This window comes from Neoarius graeffei, chromosome 2 (genome assembly GCF_027579695.1).
Source record: "Neoarius graeffei isolate fNeoGra1 chromosome 2, fNeoGra1.pri, whole genome shotgun sequence".
NCBI lineage: Eukaryota > Metazoa > Chordata > Actinopteri > Siluriformes > Ariidae > Neoarius > Neoarius graeffei.
In genome coordinates this window covers 88,218,601-88,239,806 of record NC_083570.1, presented here as the reverse complement: position 1 = coordinate 88,239,806, position 21,206 = coordinate 88,218,601, and the positions used below count along the sequence as shown (strand labels likewise).

The following is a 21,206-nucleotide window of genomic DNA, read 5'->3' as shown; positions in this document are numbered from 1 at the left end:
GAAAGAGGGATTCACCGGTCACACACACTCCTCCAGCTCATACAGCTCTTCCTAATTATTTGAGCAAAACCCTGAAAATAAAGCTCACATTTTTCCAACACAAATAACCTTCATTCTCTGAAATACCTCATTAAAACTTATCCGAAGCTTATTATATACAGCACAAGTCTCATTACTGGAGATGTGCTGACTGAAAAGTTCCTACTAAATTGTTGTGGCTGTATTGTGGCCCTCAAATCCATATGGTACCCTGTATTTATAATAATAATAATAATAATAATAATAATAATAATAATAATGACTGAAGCGTAATAATATACTCATTGAAATGGACAAAGAAAAGAAATCAGCTTAAAACCGACTCGCATTATTCTTCTAGAAATTTCAATCTTATCCGCGTATGTACCCAAAGAGCACAATGTATGAACCTCAGTCATATCTGTGCGTTATTTGTAGTTCAGTTCAAGCCTAATATCACTTTCATTAGAATAAATAAAGAAAAAAACATGACCCAACATGCTGGAAGGTAATCAATGATGGCATCGTGTAATAAAATTGAACCCAAAGCAGGATTCGTATTATTTTAGAAAAACAACATGTCCTGAAGTGTTTTATTCCTTTTATACCACAGCACTTTCCCAATAATGACAATTTTTATTTATTAATTAATAACACTGCAAAAATATTGTAGTAAGTGAAAATATTTTGAACATGGACAAATTTATTGAACATTTCTTATTATAAGATTATTATAAATCAAATATATTGAACAGTTATTCCACGAAATGGAGTTGTACATGAGCTGATAGCTATAAGCCATGTACAACGAGACTGAGTGGAATAACTTTTTTATTCCATCCACATTCACTGGATTTTGAGAAACAGAGCGTTTTTATTTTTATTTTTTGCAAATTTGATAAACAAAAACTTCATACAAAACGTCAGACAAAATTATTTCTGCTTAGAATGTAAACAAACCGGCGAAATGACAGGAGCAATTTGTGAAAAATGCTATAATAATAATAATAATAATAATAATAATAATAATAATTCTTCAAAAATAAAAAATAAGATATGTTATTATCGTCAAATACTTTTATTCCATATTTTGTTGCTTTTTTGTATTTTTGGGGTTTTGTTTTATTTCGGTTGGTTCAGCAACATGCTCCGCCATTTTGTTTTTCACTACTCACGGTATATGAGCTGATAGCCTAGTAGTAGAGTCGCCAATCAGAGCATGCGACTGCTCATATCCAGTGAATGTGGATAGAATAAGACTATTTAGCCTGTTTTTAAGTACCGTTACAGAAAACGAATCAACACGTTCTGACCAACCTGAATCGAGAATTCAACAGTGCCGTGGTATAAATCTTAATAAATCACAATTTCTTTTCTTCCATTCAGCAAAACCATTCATTATTAATGTAAAGCAAGAGTGAACTCGAAATAAAGGGATGAGATGAACAGGCTATGTTTCTTATTGTGAGATTTTGATTCCTCATCATTCAGATAAAAGACATAGGTTTCACCATCAGTTTTTTTCCCGAAATCTCCAATGGCTATAATTTGTCCATTTCTTTAAAGTGCAGAGCACAAAGTAGATGAACTGCTTTAAAGGACCTGAATTACACATTTCTCTTCATTATATTGTTGCTGACTGCTCGCCTTTTTCTTTAGAAATGAAGCAGAAGAGCTGGTTTTAGCCAATTAGAAAGCATTTCAGGATAGTGTCGATCGAGACTGGCTTAATTTGTTCTCTCTCTCTCTCTCTCTCACACACACACACACACACACTCCCTCAGAGCTGTTTTTTGTCGTTTTTGGTGAACTTGTCGCTGAGTTGTTGAATGAGGTCGGCCAGTTCTCCAGTGGCCTGAGATTTCTCTTCTAGCAGCTCGTAGCGCAAGCTGGAGATATCCTGCTTTATCTCCTTCAGCTCACCTACAATACACACACAGAGGAGAAACCCATTAGATTCTCACACACAATTACCCTCAGACATGCACTCATGCGTACAAAATGCAAACAGAGCCTGCATATTGTGCATGAACATAACAAATAAACACACACACACACACACACACACACACACACACACACACACACACACACACACACACACACAGCCATTTCGGTGTACACAATGAATTCTATGCCTCAGGATGCTTTATTTTCAGACAAGAAAGATTAAAATGAGTAAATGCTTCATTAAAAACATTATTTTGTGCACAACAAATTCCATAAGTGTCGTTTATTTATTGCTCTCAAAAACAACTGATTACTTTGTCTCTCATTTTATGGACAAGAGATCTTCGTCTCTGAAAGGACCTCATTTGGATGAGATTTCTGGAAGTATACAAATACACTGGATGTGCCAACAAAGCATAACAACCAGTTCAATGCTCAGTGAACATTGTAATAACATTCTCTGTTTGCAGTAACATTTCAAATCTAATTAAAGTTCTGAGCATTTCATCTGAAACAATGGATTGCTTCATAATGTTATGAAAACATTACAGATTATATTAGTTCTGGAATTGTGCAGTCTGACCTTCTTACAACCTGTTCAATACTTAATGAACGTTCTAATAACGTTCTCTGTAAGGTGTAATGGCACCTTATGTGTCTCTTCACATACTATATAATTTGTGGGCTTTGTATTTTTGGGTGTTTGCTTGCACAGAGAGATAACCTGCACAGTTTGATGTATCTGTACGTTATAAAATGGGGACACACACACACACACACACACACACACACACACACACACACACACACACACACACACACACACACACCAGCCAGTTGAAGTGCTAGTGATTAAAACAGACACTTAAGCAAACGAGATTTTTACCTTCATTAACTTCATCATTCTCCCTGTCGACCTGCGCCTTTAGAACATACCTCTTTATGAGACGCTTCATAATCTTCTGTTAGAGAGAGAGAGAGAGAGAGAGAGAGAGAGAGAGAGAGAAAGTCAGGTAGAAGGGGAGAGAGAGAAAGAGAGAGAGAATCAGGGAGAGAGAGAGCGCGAGAGAGACAAACAGATAATCAGAAGATAGAAAAAGAGAGAAAAAGGAGAGAGAGAGAGAAAAACAGACAGTGAGACAGACAGACAATCAGAAGATAGAGAAAGAAGGAGAGAGAGACAGAGAGAGAGAATGGGGAGGAGAGAGAGACAGACAGATAATCAAAAGATAGAGAAAGAAGGGAGAGAGAGAGGATCAGGGAGAGGGAAAGAAAGAGACAGACAGACAATCAGAAGATAGATAGATAGATAGATAGATAGATAGATAGATAGATAGATAGATAGATAGATAGATAGATAGATAGATAATCAGAAGATAGAGAAAGAGAGAATGAAGGAGAGAGAGAATTGGGGAGAGAGAGACAGACAATCAGAAGGTTGAGAAAGAAGGAATAGAGAGAGCGAGAGAGAGAGAGAGAGAGAGAGAGAGAGAGTGGTGAATGTTCTGTACGGTAAATCCTATTCCTGCAACTTTCTATTGTCAGTTGTCTCAATACAGGATAATGTCTCATCTCATTATCTCTAGCCGCTTTATCCTGTTCTACAGGGTCGCAGGATAATGGTGCAAGATATTTTTATCTTCTCTTAGCACATACACTCTCTCTCTCTCTCTCACACACACACACACGTCCAAGGAAACATTGCTTCCTGCTTACTGTCCTTCAGCTCCCTATGAGACTATTTTATATCACCTGCGACTCCTCTGTATAGGAACAACTGAACCTGGAAAGAACATTCAATGCTGAAAGAACATTTTATAGTCTCTTGTACCACAATGTAGTATTCCACAAAGGTTCTGGGTTTGAACCTCGTGGCTGATGGGACCTTTCTGTGTGGAGTTTGCATGTTCTCTCCATGCCTGTGTTGGTGCGCCAGTTTCCTTCTACAGTCCAAAGACATGTGGATTACGTCAACTGACTACTCTAAACCGCCCATAGGTGTGAATGGTTGATCGACCTGCCCAGGGTGTACCCTGCCTCTTGCCTGAAGTAAGCTGGGATTGGTTCCAGCTCTCCCTGCGACCCTGACAGATAAGCAGCATAGATAATGCATAGATGGAGGGAAAATCTTCAGGACAGAGGAGTTTGTGATTTGTCAGTGTTGACAAATTGCTGTGGTATAAGAGGAATATAACACACCAGGACGTCCTCTTGTTGGAAGATAATCAGCTTTGCGGCGGTAACAGTAATTCTGCTTCATTTTGGCCGTTTTCTCATCCCCCAACACTCCCATTGTGTTTTATTCCTGACGGATCCACTGTGTATACTGTATCAGACTCTGTCACTATCTAATATTTAATATAATTTCCATGCTATACCATGAGAATATAAAAACTATAACAGCCTCATCATTCACCACCCTGACTACAGTCCAAATGCAGCCTCAGGACTTTAATAGTTTTAATGCCAGCAGCTTGTTTTCAAAATGAAGACTTTCTAAGAATGAACTACTTCAGGTAATGATGTTACTTTCTGCTAAAATTGCAACTGCAGGAGTTTTTATTCTATAAGGAACGTCATGAATTCATACTGTACATCCTGTATATTCTCTCTCTCTCCCATCCTTTCTCCGTTTATCTCTATCTCTATCCCTCTGCCTGGCTGTCAGTCTTTCTGGCTTTCTCTCTGTACCTGGTAGCGTGTAGGGTTTTTGATGGGTTTCTTCACTGTGCTCTCCTCTCGGACTCTCGAATGAGCTCGGTATCGATCCAGCTGAAAAGAAAACACGGTAAGAAGCAAAGTGTTCAACAAGAAAAAAAAAACATGCATTAGTAACAAACAAACAAAAAACATCCACAGTCCTTCACATCTGTTCAATAACAATAGGGCTTCACAGCTTACAGTCTGTGCTGAACTGCTGTACTGAACACTTTACGTAATCAAACAATCAATTATCCAGTCTTCCCTGTGGAAAACGGCACTATGTGTTCAGTCATGCCTTCCAGTTGATGCACTACAAAATCAATTCTCCTCACTCATTCATACTCATACACTCACTGGCCACTTTATTAGGAACACCCATCCACCTGCTGTTTGATGCAGTTCTCTAATCAGCCGATCCCTTGACAGCAGCACGATGCATAAAATCACGCAGATACAAATCAAGAGCTTCAGTTAATGTTCACTTCAAACATCAGAATGGGAAAAATTGTGATCTCAAAGTGTGACTTTCACTGTGGCATGGGTGTTGGTTTGAGCCAGATGGACTGGTTTGAGTATTTCAGAAACTGCTGATCTCCTGGGGTTTTCACACACAGCAGTCTCTGGAGTTTACACAGAATGGTGTGAAAAACAAAAAACATTGAATGATGACAGTTCTGTGGGTGGAAACGCCTTGTTGATAAGAGAGGTCAGAGGAAAATGGCCAGTGCCGAGTTTTCCAAAAGCATCGTAGCACAAAGATCATTGTTAAATGGTAGAGCGAGTGGCACAATGAACACTCTCTCTCCTTGTTAAGATGCTCTTAAGAGGCTTTGTTAAGAGGATTGTTAAGAGGCTTTTGGGAAACCCATTACAGATTAGGACATAGTAACTCATAGCAACTCTTTACAACCGTGGTGAGCAGAAAAGCATCTCAGCATGCACCAGCAGAAGACCACATTGGGTTCCACTCCTGCCAGCCAAGAACAGGAATCTTAGAATCTGTCTGTGAAGGTTCACCCAGGTAATCGTAAACCGTAGGTGCTAAACAAGGCAACTAGACTTCCTTGAAATTCTTGAAGACGTTTCGCCTCTCATCCGAAAGGCTTCTTCAGTTCTGTCTGACTAGTGGGGAGTTTCAGGTATTTATCCTCTAGTGGACCAAAAACAACCCTAAGGAGGGTTGTTAAGGTCACATGGGTTGTTGACCCTCTCAGTCATCCTGTAGGTGTAGGTCACTGGGGGCCAGGTGTGAATGGATTAGCAGCCTAGAAGGTTGTTAGGGTGATCTGTGGGTTGTTGGCTCTCCTTGTCATCATGTGAATCGTTGAAGTCAGCTAAGTCTTGGTGTGGATGTGTATTCAGTTTTCTGGGAAGTGTGCCAAGGACTGCATTGTAGGTAGCTTATAAGTGGTGTCTCAGACCACCTCCTCTATTCAGCGATGGTTGTTCCAGGTTGACAAAGATGGCTTCTTTTACTCCTCTTTCAAACCACCGCTCTTCTCTGGCTAAAATCTTAATCAAGAACAGTTCCTGTTAAAAGTGGCCAGTGAGTGGACATTTGTTTTACTAATATTTCACTAAACCACAATCATTTATTGTCTCTTTCAGACATTTGCTCCACATGCATGCCACAAGGCCTCTAGAGTGTATTGAGAGTGTACAGTGCCTTGAAAAAGTATTCATGCCCCTTGAACTTTTTCACATTTTTCCACCTTACATTGAGATTTTATGTGATAGACCAACACAGAGTAGCACATAATTGTGAAGTGAAACGAAAATGATAAATGGTCTTCAAAATTTTAAACAAATAAAAATCTGAAAAATGTGGTGTGCATTCGTATTCAGCCCCCCTGCATCAATACTTTGTAGAGCCACCTTTTGCTGCAATTACAGCTGCAAGTCTTTTGTGGTATGTCTCTACCAGCTTTGCACATCTAGACACTGAAATTTTTGCCCATTCTTCTTTGCAAAATAGCTCAAGCTCAGCCAGATTGGATGGAGAGCGTCTGTGAACAGCAATTTTCAAGTCTTGCCACAGATGCTCAATGGGATTTAGGTCTGGACTTTGACTGGGCCATTCTAACACATGAATATTCTTTGATCTAAACCATTCCATTGTAGCTCTGGCTGTATGTTTAGGGTCATTGTCTTGCTGGAAGGTGAATCTCCTTCCCAGTCTCAAGTCTTTTGCAGCCTCCAACAGGTTTTCTTCCAGGATTGCCCTGTATTTAGCTCCATCCATCTTCCCATCAACTCTGACCAGCTTCCCTGTCCCTGCTGAAGAAAAGCATCCCCATAGCATGATGCTGCCACCACCATGTTTCACAGTGGGGATGGTGTGTGCAGGGTGATGAGCAGTGTTAGTTTTCCGCCACACATAGCGCTTTGCATTTAGGCCAAAAAGTTCAACTTTGGTCTCGTCTGACCAAAGCACCTTCTTCCACATGTTTGCTGTGTCCCCTACATGGCTTCTGGTAAACTGCAAACGGGACTTCTTATGCCTGTCTTTCAACAATGGCTTTCTTCTTGCCACTCTTCCAAAAAGGCCAGATTTGTGGAGTGTATGACTTATAGTTGTCCTGTGCACAGATTCTCCCACCTGAGCTGTGGATTTCTGCAGCTCCTCCAGAGTGATCATGGGCCTCTTGGCTGCTTCTCTGACCAGTGCTCTCCTTGCTCGCTCTGTCAGTTTAGGTGGACAGCCATGTCTTGGTAGGTTTGCAGTTGTGCCATACTTTTTCCATTTTTGAATGATGGATTGAACAGTGCTTCTTGAGATGTTCAGAGCTTGGGATATTTTTTTATAACCTAACCCTGCTTTAAACTTCTCCAGAACTTTATCCCTGACCTGTCTGGTGAGTTCTTTGGTCTTCATGATGCTGTTTGTTCTTCAGTGTTCTCTAACAAACCACTGAGGCCTTCACAGAACAAGTGTATTTATGCTGAGAGTAAATTACACACAGTAGGACTCTATTAACTAATTAGATGACTTCTGAAGGCAATTGATTGCACTGGATTGTATTTAGAGATATCAGAGTACAGGGGGCTGAATACTAATGCACACCACATTTTTCAGATTTTTATTTGTTTAAAATTTTGAAGACCATTTGTCATTTTCGTTTCACTTCACAATTATGTGCTACTCTGTGTTGGTCTATCGCATAAAATCTCAATAAAAAACTTTTAAGTTCATGGTTGTAAGGTGGAAAAATGTGAAAAAGTTCAAGGGGTATGAATAATTTTTCAAGGCACTGTACCTCTCTTAACCCCTCGAGTGTACTGAGTGAGCTCGTTCTACCTTCTCAAGAGGAAGTGGTCCAGGTATAGGCAATGCACTCCATTATAGGACTTCTTTCTTTTTACTTTCTAACATTTATACCATATTCTTAAATATTGTAAGTAATTTGCTGCCACTATGCACACTCTCCTAAACAGCACCTACAGAAAATTCTATAACACATTATGCCAACAAAATCTGTCATCTACATATCAGCTGTTAATTCACCTTGAACAAATAAACAGACTTAACAGCAGGTGATGTTTACTGGAATAAACCCTTAATAAATATTTATTATTTTGTGCCAGTTATCATGAAGACTTTATGTGTAGTAGATAAAAAAAACCCTCACACCCCTGTTAAAATTGCAGATTTTTGTGATCATGGCAGATTTTTTTAAACCTTTAATGTGTCATACCAATCAGCAAAGATCAAGGGAAAAATAAGTAGAAATATTTTAGGAGGAAAAAACTTAAATCAAACTGGTTTCACAAGTATACACACCCTTTTTGGCTCAGCCTTTGGCTGGAGCCTATAGAGGCACCTGTTTGTATATGTATGTTTAACCGAGTTTGCGCATGTTTAAAAATGTAAGATGGTCATTGGCGTGCCAGCCTCAGGTAGCGATTCCACAGTCACCATGTGGCGCCACTGCATACTGACAATGTAAGTGCTACATTACATAACCTCAGATTATAATGTACGGTAATCCTCTGTGGCTGAGCAGTCTACAGTGCTGTCCACGAAAGGAACAGATTTTGCAACGTTGGTCTGAATCCTGGCGTCGATGTATTTCTGAGCAGGCTATGTTTTCTTTTCTATTTATATGCCTTTGCACCAGTTCCTGAGACTTTTTCCCCACAGATTAATCTAATGGAAGAATTTACCATACTAAGTTGCTGATATCTTGCATTGTATAAAGCCAAGACCATACCGCTGCGTTTCTATAACCTTCTAGAGCCTTTACCATAACATAATTATCTACCCAGGCTCATGACATACCGTAGCTTCTATCTCCCAACCAGACAAAGGCTGAGCTCAGACCTGCACAGGTCTCTAGTTTTTTAGTGTGGCATGCTACTGTTCTCAGAATGAACTAATCACATTCATACTTGTGTTCAAAAGTAATTACCACACACCTCCATCCATCCATTATCTGTAGCTGCTTATCCTGTCCTACAGGGTCGCAGGCAAGCTGGAGCCTATCCCAGCTAACTATGGGTGAGAGGCGGGGTACACCCTGGACAAGTCGCCAGGTCATCGCAGAGCTGACACATAGACACAGACAACCATTCACACTCAATTTAGAGCCACCAATTAGCCTAACCTCCATGCCTTTGGACTGTGGGGGAAACCGGAGCACCTGGAGGAAACCCACATGGACACAGGGAAAGCATGCAAACTCCACACAGAAAGGCCCTCGCCGGCCGTTGGGCTTGAACCCAGGACCTTCTTGCTGTGAGGTGACAGTGCTAACCACTACCCCACTGTGCCACCCTTACCATACACCTGTTATCAATAAAGTGATTCTGATTAACTCCAAATAAAGATCAGTGGTTTCTGCAGGATTTTCTTGTTGGTTTCTTCTGACAGCTGAAGTCAGGGTTCGCAAGGAGCTTACAAAGCATGTACAGAGTCTCACTGTTGAAAGGTTTTGACCAGGAGAGGGGTACAAAAGAATTTCCAATGCATTAGATGTACCAAGGAACTCCATGAAGGCCAACATCAATAGGTGGAGGAAATGGGGCACCACAGAGACATTACCAGGATGTCTCTCCAAAATTGGTGAAACAACAAGAAGAAAACTTATCAGGGAGGCTGCTACAAGAAACTATGGCAACATTAAAAGTGTCAAATACTACTCACTCCTTGCATGTCACAACAATCTCTTATATTCTTAACATGTCTTGGCTATGATGTAGGGTGGCTAGACAAAAGCTCTTTCTCATGAAAAACACCCAGCCAAGCCCACTTAACTTTCTGCTAAACCATGTGGCAAAATGTGTTTTGGTCTGATGAAATCTAGGTGAAACTTTTGGACATAATTTTTAAAGATATGTGTGGTGCAAAAACAAGACAATGTATCACCCAAAGAACACCATACCCACAATGAACTATGGTAGTGGCAGCATCCTGCTCTGGGGCTGATTTTCTTCAGCTGGGACTGGGGCTCTGTTCAAGATAGAGTAAATCATGGATTGCTTCAAATACCAATCTATTTTAGAAAAAAACCCTGCAGGCCTCCGTTAGTCAGTTGAAGATGAAGAAGTATTTCACCTTCCAGCAGGATAATGACCCAAAGTACATGTCCAAGTCAACAAAAGAATAACTTCAGAAGAAGAAGGTCAATGTTTTGGAATGGCCCAGTCAGAGCCCAGCTCTAAATCCTATCAAAACCATGTGGAATAACTTGAAGAGAGCTGTGCACCAGAGATCCCCTCGCAAATTGATACATGCAGATGATTTCTGGTGACCATGTAGTGTGAGAGATACAGTTAGACCCAGAAATATTTGGACAGTGACACAATCTTCATGATTTGGGCTCTGCATGCCACCACATTGGATTTGAAATGAAACAACTACAACAGAATTGAAGTGCAGACTTTAAGGTTTAATTCAAGGGGTTGAACAAAAATATATGATTAAACATGTAGGAACTGTAGCTATTTTTATACAAATGCTCCTCATTTCAGGGGCTCAAAAGTAATTGGACAAATAAACATAACCCTAAGTAAAATGTTACTTTTCAATATTTTGTTGAAAATCCTTTGCAAGCAATGACTCCCTGAAGTCTGGAACCCATGGACATCACCAAACGCTGGGTTTCCTCCTTTGTGATGCTTTGCCAGGCCTTTACTGCAGCTGTCTTCAGTTGTTGCTTGTTTGTGGGTCTTTCTGCCTTAAGTTTTGTCTTGAGCAAGTGAAATGCATGCTCGATTGGGTTGAGATCTGGTGATTGACTTGGCCATTGCAGAATATTCCACTTCATTGCTTTAAAAAACTCCTGGGTTGCTTTTGCAGTATGTTTTGGATCATTGTCCATCTGCACTGTGAAGCGCCGTCCAATCAACTTTGCTGCATTTGGCTGAATCTGAGCAGAAAGTATATCCCTATACACTTCAGAATTCATCTGGCTGCTTCTGTCTTTTGTCACATCATCAATAAACACAAGTGACCCAGTGCCATTGGAAGCCATGCATGCCCATGCCATCACACTGCCTCCACCATGTTTTACAGAAGATGTGGTGTGCTTTGGATCATGAGCTGTTCCAATTCTTCTCCAAACTTTCTTCTTCCCATCATTCTGGTACAGGTTGATCTTAGTCTCATCTGTCCAAAGAATGCTGTTCCAGAACTGGGCTGGCTTCTTCAGGTGTTTTTCGGCAAAGTCAATTTTGGCCTTTCTATTTTTGAGGCTTATTAATGGTTTGCACCTTGTGGTGAATCCTTTGTATTTACTCTCATGAAGTCTTCTCTTTATGGTAGACTTAGATACTGATACACCTACTTCCTGGAGAGTGTTCTTCACTTGAGTGGATGTTGTGAAGGGGTTTTTCTTCACCATGGAAAGGATTCTGCGATCATCCACCACTGTTGTCTTCCGTGGACATCCAGGCCTTTTTGAGTTCCCAAGCTCACCAGTGCACTCTTTTTTTCTCAAAATGTACCAAACTGTTGATTTGGCCACTCCTAACATTTCTGCTGTCTCTCTGATGGATTTCTTCTTTTTTTCACCCTCAGGATGGTCTGTTTCACCTCCATTGAGAGCTCCTTTGACCGCATGTTGTGTGTTCACAGCAACAGCTTCCAAATGCAAACACCACACCTGAAATTAACTCCAGACCTTTTGACTGCTTAATTGATGACAGGTTAACGAGGGAAGAGCCCATGCAGCCTTGTTATTTATTTATTTTTTTTGCAGCCTTCTGAGTCAATTGTCCAATTACTTTTGGTCCCTTGTAAAAGAGGCGGCTACGTATTAAAGAGCTGTAATTCCTAAACCCTTGGTCCAAATTGGATGTGAATACTCTCAAATTACACCTGAGAGTCTGCACTTTAAGCCCATATTGATTATATAATTGTATCCTGAATATGTTTTCGTAAACAGCTAAAATAACAAAACTTGTCACTGTCCAAATATTTTTGGGCCTAACTGTACAGTAACATGATATGATGTCTATGATCCAGTTGGCTGTATCCACAAAACAACAAATCTTATGTGACAAAAAAATGTATAGTATGATCAGTATGGCAATTCTGAGCTTTTGAAAGTCATGTAGTGTCCACCTGGCAGAAAGGGTTAATTGTCTTTTCTCTCTGGGTTAACTGTTACAACCTCTATACAGAACTGTACAACATAATGTTTCTTCATCAGAGAACATGATGAGCTATCAAGGAACCCTTGAGGAACCATTTTTCAAAGAGTGTATCTGATAGAACAATACAGAACTCAGTTGTAAGCAAAGCACAGCACTGAAATTACAATATTTACAGAGGTTCATTCTGGGTATGGCTTTAAACTGCAACCGGTGGTGAGTCTCAGGTCCAGGAGGACTTGAGTATTGGGGAAAGTGGAGTTACCCCTTAATCACCATTGCTCCCAGGTCCGCTCTGACCCAGAGTGGTAGCACCTGCCCGGGTTCTAGCTATGGGTTAAATAGCACATCACCAATAAGGCGCTGGCAGCAGGGCACTTTTTGGTGGATTGTGGCAGATGAACCCAACAGGGTCAATGGCACACCACCAGAGGGCATGCGGAAGAGCCACTCAAATGGCCAATGGATGGCATCACTTGGCAAGTTAGTTGTCACTGCGGGGCAACTTCCATACTGTACGTGTCAGGTCTGTGGAACTTTTGTGCACCACTTGGCATCAGGTCTGGAGGTCCAGAGAGACAACATGATGGGGGCACGACATCATTTGTCTTACCTTACTGTGCAAGGCACTTCATTAAGAGAGGAGAATAGTGTACGAGAGCTCACAAGGCCAGACATTTCATGGTGGCTTGGCCAGGCCGTTCGTGCCACCACTGCGGACGGCTCTGTCGCTCTGGTACGGGCCTTGTGGCCCATCTGAGTTTCTGTGCATTCTAATGAAGCAGTCATCATTGCTAGCAGTTGACAGCCGCTGCCACCGACTTACAGAGGTGAAACACAGAATGTTCTTGAAATACTTAGGTTTCTCTGAGAACTTAAAAAGCCCTACTAATTCCAATCTAATTTAATTACTATTTCAGTGGCACTCTTCACAGATCTGAGTCAAAACAATACTGATACTGTATCAACAGCTGGAAAAATAATTTCTTTACACATCTCGGCATTAAATAATATGAGAAAGAAAGAGAAGTATTTGTCTTGGACAGGTATCTGAAATGGATGGACAGCTCTGTGGGGGTGATTTGAGTGCTCTGGCTCAGAATCCATAATGAGCCTTGAGATGAATAGTACTAGATTAATTGTGCCAGTTAAAAAAAATCAAGAAGAAAAAGCAAAAGTGCTGATTCAATTTTCATAGCCGTGCCTTGATGAAGAGAGAAGCATAAAACAGACAATGCAATCAGCACCCAAGCATATAGCATTTAGCCTGCTTTCACACCACACAGATGTCTATTACATGGGCCTATCATAATCTATATTTGTGTGTGTATATATACTGTCTCCTGTTGTCATCCACAAGTGCAGTGCAGTGACAATGAGCTTGAGCATTTTAGACTGTCCCACTTTATATTAAATATCTCTAATATTTATATAGTTACACAAATTATACTGGTGACTAATGTACCTAGTGATAATGTTTGTATGAATACAGATTTATTCCAGCAGCACATCTTATGTGAATATCTATTAGGGGTGTAATACAATGGCATGACCTGTGTCTGGTTAGTGTTCCAAATATCCATAAACTGGAAAGACTTGTATTTCAATTAAGTTTGAACCAAATCACTATACCCCTGGAAACACTAGAAAGCACTGAAAAAAATACAGAGGTAAAAATGCCAACACTTATGTGTGAATTCTCACAGTTATTATTTTCATTTGTACCTGCCCATGATATTTTCAAACAAATTTATTTGGTTGGTTCTCAGTGGCGGTTCTAGACCAAAATTACTAGGGGGGCCGAGGTGGGGCCAGTGTTTTTTCAGGGGGGCACATATGGACAAAACATGGCAATATTTAAGCGTTCAAAATGTTTTGTTTAGTTTATTTAAAACCAAAACAAAATACATTGAGCATAAATACAATGAGATAAACATTCTGTCTCAATAGCCTAAACATAAAATAAATTGTGCTCAATAAATCTTAAAACCATGTTTCTCTTTTTTGTAAAATAAGATTTCTATTTTTGCATACAATGAACCTTTTCTTCAGATGTGGCTGCACTGGAGTGTCGTCCAAGCACTTGCTGATATCTGGAGAAAGATGAATACAGTAAATATGAGAGTGCTACTGAGAACAACATTTATTTATCATTATTCATTTATTAATTTATTATTATTTATATTTTATATTTATTAATTATTATTCAGACTTCACACTTTCAGGGTAGGCTATATGAATTGTAGGCCAACACTGCTCACACACATGCATTTGTTCAACATCACAAACCTGATGGTGCTGTACTTGATATGCATGGTGAATCTGGTTGTCCCAATGACTCGTTGGGTTGTCCCTCATTCTGTCCCTCAATCTGATCCTGAATGTCTTCATCCTCACTCTCAGATTGCCTTTCTGATGCCTCACTTTCCACCTCTCCAACCACCACCTCTGGCTCTCTCTCCCCCTCTGGCTCTCTCTCCTCTTTCATAATCTTCATCTTCCTTACTCTCTCTATGTTGCTTTTTGCCAACAGGGGCAAAAAAGGACATAATGTCCTTCTTGCTCCTTTCCATGATGATAGCCTACAGTAGGTCTATACTAAAAAGTAAACGGAGAGGAATGTAGCCTCTACATATCACAAGGCCATTCGAGTTTTACAAGAAGGTTAAACACTGTTGGTTATTTTACCCATTTCCCAAAAATATTAAGTTAGGCTACTTATTGCTGTGCAACGCACGTTTAAGAAAGCGCAATAAAACGGATTTATTATTGTAGTGAACAACAACAGTAAAACACGGATATGTGCAAACACTGATGTTACAAAATTGAATAATTTTCCTTACCTTCGCCCCTTTGCAATAGCCTAGTCCTTGCAGGGCTGCAGCTGTTATCTCTCACGTCCGAAGTTTACAATTCACGCTGCTGCTGATCTTTCTGCTGCAGGTAACAGTGTGCGTGTAGCGCTTTAAGGAGTCCGTGTAGAACACTCTGTCATGTCAGTTCCGATCTTCGAGCCAGCGCACGTCGAAATTAATAAAGCTTATTATCTGTTCAGCACAGGGGCCATAACAGGGGCCAGGAGCAATTTTACAGGGGCACTGGCCCCCCCCGGCCCCCGTTTAAAACCGCCTATGTTGGTTCTATTTTCCAAAACAAATGAACTAGTAGCCAAAATTAAATCACCCAATACTGACAAGGCATGTCCTAAGTATGCTGTAAATGCACTGTGCATTGCTGTATGTTCATGTCACAAATTCCCTCTCTCTCTGTGAGTGGCAGCAGTTTCAGGTAAACAAATATTATTGGACAGTTGTAATAGGACACCAGGTCTCTATTTGTATGAACTGCTGGTTTTCAAATAAGAGCTTCTATTTGTCTGTCACAGTATCCTCATACTCAATACACCGCAACTATCCACTTATTACCTCATCCCGGGATGGAGTCCACCAGGGAGCGAGGTATTGTTTTCGGTCGGGTTTCTTTGTTTTTTTTTTGTTAACGATATTACGGGAAAATGGCTGGACCAATCTTCATGAAACTTTCAGGATAGATGGGAATTAGTCTCAAATAGAACCTCCAACATTTCGAGGGTCATCTGGTCAAGGTCACCAAAAAGGTCAAAATCATTTTTGTTGTGGCTACTACCTCATATAGAGGCACTAGCCACTATGTCATCGTGCTGTAAGAATGTAAGTGTAACAATCGTGCACTGTGCATGCGCATACACATGTTCCGATTAAAATAGCTGGTGAGTGTATACAATTCGGTTCACCATTCGAAATAAATGGACTAGACTAAAGAAATTGCTTTCAAACATGTTTATGCATATTACAGAGGGAAAGTGTGTTCCACTGAGTTCTAGCGCCGGGCCATTTCCAGGAAATAAGAGTTTGGGTCATGGTGACAACGTGTGTATGTCAGCCTTGGATCAGAGGTTTCAGTTTCAAAAACTGTAAGAGGTAAGAGTAGAATAATATAAAGTGCAGACACTTGGTATATTTTACTTCTGTGATTTTTAAATTGTTCATTTTTGGATTACGCTTCATTTTTGTGGCTACTGCCTCATAGAATATACAACCCCGATTCCAAAAAAGTTGGGACAAAATACAAATTGTAAATAAAAACGGAATGCAATAATTTACAAATCTCAAAAACTGATATTGTATTCACAATAGAACATAGACAACATATCAAGTGTCGAAAGTGAGACATTTTGAAATTTCATGCCAAATATTGGCTCATTTGAAATTTCATGACAGCAACACATCTCAAAAAAGTTGGGACAGGGGCAATAAGAGGCTGGAAAAGTTAAAGGTACAAAAAAGGAACAGTTGGAGGACCAAATTGCAACTCATTAGGTCAGTTGGCAATAGGTCATTAACATGACTGGGTATAAAAAGAGCATCTTGGAGTGGCAGCGGCTCTCAGAAGTAAAGATGGGAAGAGGATCACCAATCCCCCTAATTCTGCGCCGACAAATAGTGGAGCAATATCAGAAAGGAGTTCGACAGTGTAAAATTGCAAAGAGTTTGAACATATCATCATCTACAGTGCATAATATCATCAAAAGACTCAGAGAATCTGGAAGAATCTCTGTGCGTAAGGGTCAAGGCCGGAAAACCATACTGGGTGCCTGTGATTTTCGGGCCCTTAGACGGCACTGCATCACATACAGGCATGCTTCTGTATTGGAAATCACAAAATGGGCTCAGGAATATTTCCAGAGAACATTATCTGTGAACACAACTCACCATGCCATCTGCCGTTGCCAGCTAAAACTCTATAGTTCAAAGAAGAAGCCATATCTAAACATGATCCAGAAGCGCAGACGTCTTCTCTGGGCCAAGGCTCATTTAAAATGGACTGTGGCAAAGTGGAAAACTGTTCTGTGGTCAGACGAATCAAAATTTGAAGTTCTTTATGGAAATCAGGGACGCCGTGTCATTCGGACTAAAGAGGAGAAGGACGACCCAAGTTGTTATCAGCGCTCAGTTCAGAAGCTTGCATCTCTGATGGTATGAGGTTGCATTAGTGCGTGTGGCATGGGCAGCTTACACATCTGGAAAGACACCATCAGTGCTGAAAGGTATATCCAGGTTCTAGAGCAACATATGCTCCCATCCAGACGACGTCTCTTTCAGGGAAGACCTTGCATTTTCCAACATGACAATGCCAAACCACATACTGCATCAATTACAGCATCATGGCTGCGTAGAAGAAGGGTCCGGGTACTGAACTGGCCAGCCTGCAGTCCAGATCTTTCACCCATAGAAAACATTTGGCACATCATAAAATGGAAGATACGACAAAAAAGACCTAAGACAGTTGAGCAACTAGAATCCTACATTAGACAAGAATGGGTTAACATTCCTATCCCTAAACTTGAGCAACTTGTCTCCTCAGTCCCCAGACGTTTACAGACTGTTGTAAAGAGAAAAGGGGATGTCTCACAGTGGTAAACATGGCCTTGTCCCAACTTTTTTGAGATGTGTTGTTGTCATGAAATTTAAAATCACCTAATTTTTCTCTTTAAATGATACATTTTCTCAGTTTAAACATTTGATATGTCATCTATGTTCTACTCTGAATAAAATATGGAATTTTGAAACTTCCACATCATTGCATTCCATTTTTATTTACAATTTGTACTTTGTCCCAACTTTTTTGGAATCGGGGTTTTATATATATATATATATATACATATATATATATATATACTCTATTTACTGTATGGACATGGGATCAGAAAACAATTTTATTTATAAACAGTAGCCACATGTACCCATAGGGTACCTATTTTTTTTTTTTTGTGACATCTTTCTTCATAGGTGGCACGGTGGTGTAGTGGTTAGCGCTGTCGCCTCACAGCAAGAAGGTCCGGGTTCGAGCCCCGTGGCCGGCGAGGGCCTTTCTGTGCGGAGTTTGCATGTTCTCCCCGTGTACGCGTGGGTTTCCTCCGGGTGCTCCGGTTTCCCCCACAGTCCAAAGACATGCAGGTTAGGTTAACTGGTGACTCTAAATTGACCGTAGGTGTGAATGTGAGTGTGAATGGTTGTCTGTGTCTATGTGTCAGCCCTGTGATGACCTGGCGACTTGTCCAGGGTGTACCCCGCCTTTCGCCCGTAGTCAGCTGGGATAGGCTCCAGCTTGCCTGCGACCCTGTAGAACAGGATAAAGCGGCTACAGATAATGAGATGAGATCTTTCTTCATATTCATAATAAGTGCTACTGGGTGAGGTTTGTTTGGCCTGGCAACACTTGTTTTAAAGTGTAATTATATACAGAAAGAGTTAGAACATAAGTTTCCTTTTTATACCACAAATATGCCATAAGAATGATCGAAAATTTAGTCTTTAAAATGTCAAGATATGCTTTTGTACTGTAGTTGATATTTACAGAAGGGCAATTCTTCAGCAGAGAAGCCAAAATTATGAAATGATTAAGATTGCCTTGACTCGTCAGCTCAGTGATATTACTAAAGTATGGAATCCAAGGCACAATGTACTGCAAATCATATTTAAAAATCATCACCCCAATTCTAGCAATGTTGCTTCAGAGAAATCTTGGTTTGAAGTTCAGTTTTTTTCTGACGTAATTCTGTTACTGATTTTTCTTTCCGCATAAAAGATTTTGCATTCAGAGTTAAACATAGCCAATTTTTCGATGCTTTTTTAGGGTCAAAAGATACCCCATACAGTGTGATTTTTTAAATTTTTATTTAATGCCATTATCTTTAGTACTGCAACTAAAAAGTTACCACATTCTGCTGTGAATGTAATTCCGTTACTGAAGCACTACCCAGAAGACGTGCTGTTGTAATCCAGCTGTAGCAGTGCATAACATCCTAACACTTACATTAAAATTACCTATGATTTATAGGAAGAACAGGTCAGTATTTTTTAATTTCTCAAACCTTTGGTCTTGAGTTGAGCATGCCCATCTCCAGTTCACTGTCATGCCGATGACTTTTGGCCTTACAAAGGTGCACGAGACATGCTTTAGTGCGCAAGGCTAGATAATAGAAGGACTTTGGACTGGGCACCAGATTAAAGGGAGCAGGCAGCGTGCGACCTTCATCAAAATACGACAACCACAGCTTAGCACGAGCAAACTTCCATTCAACATCAGCATCCTCCTACAAAGAGAGAGAGAGATGGGGAAGGGGAAAATGTTAGAAATTAATGAAATTGCTGGAAAATCAACAATCTATGAGCAATAACTAATCCCATGCTAAAGCTGTGACTGTTGTAAGCACATTTAATGTAACATCAGTCATCAATAAATGACTGACGTTTCCTCTGTAGGTCATTGATGCTATTTGTTCTGGCTATATGGTTCATATCCTTAAAAATACATTTAAAATTCATTTAATGACCACAAGGCAATGTAAATCATATTAACAGCCCCGTTTTTATGATTAGAACTTAAAAAGGACTGTGATATTGGCACTTTTTGGTGACCACTGCAGCAGTCGGCAATTTGACAAAAAGTGGCCTAATTGTAAAAAAAAAAAAAGGATGGGGTTACAATGAATAAGCCACATTATCAAGATATGTGGTGAAGTGATAATCAAATCAAATCAACTCTTCATATTCCCATTCCTAAAACTCGAGAGGGACATTTCCATAATGATGTATGATTATGTAGATCATTCTCGGGACCTGCTTAATTCATCCTGACGCTTTACTCACACTCTTTTCCTCCTGCCTCTTCATCTGGAGTTTTCTGCATGTGTGACTCACCTCCTGTAGTTATGGATCTTATGTGGATACACTAATGATTTACACCTCCCAACAAGAGCTTATGCCCACCTTGGGTTAACACAGGATGTGTACTCAGCTGTGTTCCTATACAAGCTACTGGTAGGAGTAAAAACAGCAGCATGGTTTGATGTTAATCTGTTTTGTAAACTCCAGTATTCATGCATTGGTTATATGTAGGTGTCCTGGGTATGACTTTAAACTACAACCGGTGGTGAGTCTCAGGTCCAGGAGGACTTGAGTATTGGGGAAAGTGGAGTTACCCGTTAATCACCATTGCTCCCAGGTCTGCTCTGACCCAGAATGGTAGCACCTGCCTGGGTTCCAGCTATGGGTTAAATAGTACATCACCAATAAGGCGCTGGCAGCAGGGCGCTTTTCGGTGCATTGTGGCAGATGAACCCAACAGGGTCAATGGCACACCACCAGATGGCATGCGGAAGAGCCACTCAAATGGCCAACAGATGGCATCACTTGGTAAGTCAATTGTCACTGTGGGGCAACTTCCATACGTGTCAGGTCTGTGGAACTTTTGTGCACCACTTGGCATCACGTCTGGAGGTCCAGAGAGACAACACGATGGGGGCACAACATCGTTTGTCTTACCTTACTGTGCAAGGCGCTTCGCTAGGAGAGGAGAATAGTACATGAGACACTCACAAAGTCAGACACTGCCACGGTGGCGGCTCAGCCAGGCCATTCATGCCACCGCTGTGGGCGACTCTGTTGCTCTGGTGCGGGCCTCGTAGCCCGTCTGAGTTTCTGCGCATCCTAACGAAGCAGTCATCATTGCTAACAATGGACAGCCAACAATAAGTAGGTGAATTTACATTTCTGTTGGACATGTTCATGGGTGTCTCCAAATTTTGCGGACATATCAGCACACATCGATTCTATGGTTATTCGACGGCTCCAGCTGAATTATGGGATAGCGTAGTGTTGTACATTTGCATACTACGGCTGTAGTAGTAGATCATCTGGGCATCGTTCGACTACTATTAAATGCCGACTGAGTATTTGGACACCCTACATTCTGCTTTTTGCATGTTAATAGTATGGAAGTATGCATCATTGGAAGCAGAGAAAACTTGGGTGCTGCATGGACTGTTCATGTTGACAGCATGCATGACGAAATTTGGGTTGCGTGCACACAGTGAGCAGACTGCATCCTCTGAAGTATAT

The 21,206-nt window shown here is 40.6% G+C and overlaps 1 protein-coding gene across 1 annotated transcript in view; it reads right to left on the bottom strand.

Moving 5' to 3' along the window:
- Positions 1–1,798: 1,798 nt before the first annotated feature.
- The window catches only part of trpc7b (transient receptor potential cation channel, subfamily C, member 7b), a 248,983-nt gene continuing 229,575 nt past the window's right edge, over positions 1,799–21,206 (bottom strand). The window contains exons 8-11 of the mRNA XM_060903621.1: positions 19,178–19,399; positions 4,660–4,740; positions 2,855–2,930; positions 1,799–1,941 (exon numbers count right to left, since the gene is read on the bottom strand). Coding sequence (XP_060759604.1) covers positions 1,799–1,941; positions 2,855–2,930; positions 4,660–4,740; positions 19,178–19,399 — 522 coding nt within the window. The remainder of the gene's footprint in view (positions 1,942–2,854; positions 2,931–4,659; positions 4,741–19,177; positions 19,400–21,206) is intronic.